The sequence below is a fragment of the Nestor notabilis genome, unplaced genomic scaffold (assembly GCF_000696875.1).
Source record: "Nestor notabilis isolate BGI_N333 unplaced genomic scaffold, ASM69687v1 scaffold29822, whole genome shotgun sequence".
NCBI classification, from domain to species: domain Eukaryota; kingdom Metazoa; phylum Chordata; class Aves; order Psittaciformes; family Psittacidae; genus Nestor; species Nestor notabilis.
Genome location: NW_009919251.1, coordinates 10,907 through 15,611, shown reverse-complemented (window position 1 = coordinate 15,611; position 4,705 = coordinate 10,907). Strand labels below are relative to the sequence as shown.

General features: G+C 42.3%; 1 protein-coding gene across 1 annotated transcript in view; it reads left to right on the top strand.

The window, feature by feature from the left end:
- The window catches only part of USP4 (ubiquitin specific peptidase 4 (proto-oncogene)), a gene marked incomplete at its 5' end in the record, with an annotated part of 24,028 nt that overhangs the window by 17,048 nt on the left and 2,275 nt on the right, over positions 1-4,705 (top strand). The window contains 6 exons of the mRNA XM_010010156.1: positions 726-917; positions 1,459-1,547; positions 2,509-2,724; positions 2,812-2,882; positions 3,510-3,625; positions 4,306-4,455. Coding sequence (XP_010008458.1) covers positions 726-917; positions 1,459-1,547; positions 2,509-2,724; positions 2,812-2,882; positions 3,510-3,625; positions 4,306-4,455 — 834 coding nt within the window. The remainder of the gene's footprint in view (positions 1-725; positions 918-1,458; positions 1,548-2,508; positions 2,725-2,811; positions 2,883-3,509; positions 3,626-4,305; positions 4,456-4,705) is intronic.

Genomic DNA, 4,705 nt, shown 5'->3' with positions numbered 1-4,705 from the left:
GCATTCCTGAAAATGAATCTTTTGTGATGAGTAGCCCTGAAGTGAACACTTTGATAGTGTTGGACCACGTGGTTTCTTTCGACCCTGACATCTGCAAATATCCCATTTACCATTTTGCCCAGTAGCACAGGCTGTCTCAGTCTCCTTACTGTTCTCCAGAGCTGTTTGTTTTCTTCCGGAATCATGGTTTGTTTTTTTTGTGTGTGTGTGTGTGTGTGTGTGTGTGTGTGTGTGTGTTCATGGTCCTTGCATTTTTCTGAAGTGTTGGTTGCTCAGTGATGTGGGCTCGGGCCATTAACTGTATGAGAGAATGGGAGAATGCAAGACCCAAGGTGTCAAGAGGGTTTCTTTCTCCAGATGGAACAAACACTGTCTGAGGGACTTCAAAGCGCATTTAGTATTCTTCACTCACTCTGGGATGTGGTTGAAGCAACATGTAGTTGTCAGGGTAGTGTCTTGAGAGGTGAGTGGCAACAGTGGTGTGAATTAGGGATAGAGAGAGAGGGAAGATGGCAGTTGAGTTGGCAGCAGGTTTGTGTTATATGCCATTCTGAGCTGTGGGAAATATTCAGGAAACTTCTCTGTAGCATGAAGACAGAGTGTAACCCTTTTTGTCCTCAGGAGGACCTAGTGGAGAGACTTGGTAGACTGAGTTCATATTGGTTCTACCTGCTGTGCTTCTTGGCAGTGGAAATAACCTGTGGAAATACCTGTCTTTCAAACAGGTATGAAGTTTGCAAGCCAAGTGAGGACAGCTCAGAGTATGTTACTCTCTCTGTTTACTTTCGGGAGAAGACAATGAGGCAATCCAGCAATACTTCAGGGACTGTGCTCTTTGGTCAGCCACTGCTAATATCTGTGCCAAAACATAAGCTCACTGTGGATCACCTGTACAGTGTGGTTTTGGAGCAGATCAGGTAAGTCATGTCTGTACCTTTGAATCCTATGCAAAGTTCTGGTGGTCGCTTGTTCAATTACACTGTAACAGGATTACTGCATCCTTGGTAAGAGGAAGAATTTTCCTTGATTTGTGTTGCATATAACCAGGATTTGCATTGCGTTAGTGTCTGGAGGCCCCAGGGACATTTCAAGGTCCTGTGTCTGGGGCTCTGTAAAAGCAGGCTGGAGGATAATGCTGAGAAGCTATCTGCTTCGTGTTCCAAGAGCAGAACTCAGACCACGTTTTCAGGGCTCTCGGATGGGGTCACCATAACTTATTTTTGCCTTTTCCATCTACTGCCAGTAGAATTCGGAACTAACAGTTGAGGACAGCAACTTACTGAATTATTCTTTTTGGACTCATTCTGACTCTTGGTCTGTAAACGGTGCTGTATAGGTTGCGTTCTGGTTTGCTGAGGGGGATTGAGCAGCACAGGCTGATGATGGAGAAGGGGTGCTGTTGTTCTGATGAACAGCTTTAGTATGATTGTGTGATAAACATATTCCCTCTTTATTCAGCCGCTATGTGAACCTCCCTTTGGCAGAAGAATACTCTACCCCCTGCACAGACAAAGGAACCTGCAATGGCTCAAATGGTGTGGTTGAAGGTAAAGATCTTTCAACATTGGCTGGAAGCTTTTCAGCACTTACAGCTTTTTATGAGCATTTGGGTTGTACTGTGTGTATTTGACTTAAGCCCTGGCAGATTGTTCTTTCACAGTGATTAAACCACACTATTGCACAGGATGACTGCATGGTATGATGAGAATTCCTGTAGACCATTTTCCTTCCAAGTGAGATCAGATGTGCGTAAGCAGCAGCAGGAGAACAAGGTGTGGTGTGCATTCATCTTGACCAACATGAGGGAAGTCCTTGCTTTCCTATTAGGTGTTCAGGTGCCTCCCCCCAGAGGCAACTCCTTTCCTAATAATGCCCTTTGGCGTGATGACAACTGGCCTGTTAAGTCGCAAAGATAAGTTCTAGAGAAATAAAGTGGAAATGCTGTTTTTTGTTCAGGGCCTGAGAAACAAGAGGTCTCATTCCTAGGTTAGATGCTTAAAAGGAGGCTTTTAATGCTGATTGCAAATGCATGTTTCATTTTCCTCTTTGAAATGATTCACTTGTGCTACTGTGAGTAACAACTGGAACAAGTTAAATGTGAAATTTTAAATGGGGGGAAAAGAATCTGCCCATTTTTCCCAAAAAATGGAAATAGCTTTGCTGGGGATTTACACATTCCCTTCTGTAAAGACATCCGACTGCGGTCTTGCTGATTCTCTCTTGGGATGTTTATCAGGGTGTGAACTGAGCACCCTCCATCATGTCTGATACTAGGATGTAAAGTCCAGCATGTTACCTGACATCTGCTAAAGGAAAAAAAAAAACCAGTTTCACATGTGGTTGACAAGCACCGATTTCTTTTTCTGTGTGTCTTCTCATTTCTTTGCGTAATCAGTCTGTGTTGTAACAGGCTCATGTGAACAGCAGTTCAGATGAGGTGTTGTGAGGTGTCAGTCTAAACTTTCACTGAAGCTCTTGAATACTGTGCTTGTTTTAAAATTTTGCTAGGTGACATTGAAGAGATGGAGCATCAGGATGGCGGAGAGGAAGGCAAGGACAAGCTGGCAGAAGTTGATCCCTGCCACTCTGAGGGTTGTATGCAGGTCGAGTCAGCAAGAGACCTGCAGCCTTGCAAGAAGCAGCATTTCACTTTTAGCCTTGTGAATTCCTCTGGGACCTCTGAGATAAACTCCATTGTAGAAGGAAAAATCTTAAAATTAAATGGTAATTATTGTCTTACTGTATTTTTTTCCCCTTCTCCTTATGCCTTTGCAATAAATCTTTTGGGGTTTTGTTGTCTTTTTCTTGTAGCTTTTTCTGCACTTGCTATTGACTGGGATTCTGATACACGGAGGCTACTTTTTGATGAACAGGAGGCACAGGTTGTAGTATGCTCTATTCATAAATAATCTGTATGTAAATGTGCATGGTACTTAAAAGATGACAGTAAATGATGACATGTAGGTGTAGCTTCCTTAATAAAAATCGGAGTCACCAGCGTGAAATATGTTTACTTAAAGTCAAGATGTATAGCTCTGTAACTGATGATCTGTTTCCAGTGTGTTCTGAAAAGAAGACGTTTTAATTTCAAAGCTGAGTAGTCTAGTTCATACTGCACTGAACAAACCACACCAGCCAAACCCCCAAAACTCAAAAGAAACTTGAAGCCAAGTTCGTAGAGCCTAATAGAAAGCTCAGTGTTCTTTCTGCAAGAGTTCTGTGGATCGTGCTTGTAACAATAACTTGTTGCTACTGTTTTGCAAAAAGGAAAAAAACCCACCCAAACCAAACCCCAAATCCACCAACTTTGAAGTAAGGACACACTGTATTCCTCTTATGGACTGTTTGTACCACAAGAGCTAGTATTTGACAGTTTGAGATGATTTGGGGGAGTGGATGACACACACTCAGAAATTAGGCAGCACAGTGAAGGTGACCATGTTCCTTTCTGTGATGTCAAGGATTAAAGACTACGTGGGATTGAATAAAACATGCATCTCTTTCACTAGGCATTTGAAAAACATGGAAGTATGTTACAGCCGCAGAAGAAGAAAGCTGTGGTAGCCCTCAGAGACTGCATAGAGCTCTTCACTACAATGGAAACACTTGGTGAACATGACCCATGGTAAGAGCTTCTGTCTACCTGCCAGGTTTATTGTAAAATGCCACATTATTTGCCATGGGAATCCATTAATTCCCCAGGTCTGTCCTTTTGTCTTCACTTGTGAGAAGTCTGTCAGTTCTCTTAAGTCACTGGCTCGATAGGCTGCAGATATGGGTTAATAAAAAACATTTGTTTCCTGCCTTCATTAAAAAAACCCAAACTGGCAGTGGGCATGTAGCTTCCAAAGATCAGGCAGTTTTTAATTCCCCAGCATACATCTGATTCCAGACAGTGTCAGAAGAAGCAGTTGTGGTAATAAAGGGTCAAACATGTGGCTACCTTAAGGTTTAATCCCCTATTATTTATTTCTAGCTCGAACCAGTCCTGACCTGCAGATGCTAAGTGACCAAATTGTGATTACTGTGTGTGCAGGAGATCTTTGGATGTTGCTTGCTAACTGTGTAAGAAAATAACTTGTAGTAGGTGATAGTTTATTATTAATTTCCATTTGCATGCTATAGATGTATTTGCAGCTGTTGCCTCTGAGCTGAGTCAGGAGATAATAGTTAGCAGTGGGACCTTTAAACCATTCTTTTATTTGCAAAAGACTACTGTGCTGTTGAGGCGTTTCTTAATGGGAGGCCAGAAGCTTTTCATTTAATGTAGTCATTCACTGCCTTGTTTGTTACTGCTTCCCACAGGTACTGCCCTAACTGTAAGAAACATCAACAGGCCACAAAGAAGTTTGATTTGTGGTCTCTGCCCAGGATTTTGGTAGTGCATTTGAAACGCTTCTCATACAGCAGATACTGGAGGGATAAACTTGACACCGTTGTGGAATTCCCTATCAGGTAGGATTCTTCCCTCAAGATAGGAAGAGCCTGGTCAAGAGAAATCTCCTGATGATACTGGTGGGTGTGCTTGTTATTAAAGCTGTAACTAGAATAGTTCTGTGTTCCGGGTTTCAACTTCAGGACAGTAGGCATGAGTTGAGTTGGTTGTGTTTTTGCTTTTTGTTAACATGAATCAGTTATACACATCTCAAAGAACACTACTTGCCAGCAGGTGCTGTTTCTTTTGAATTTAGGTTAAAACTGTGTG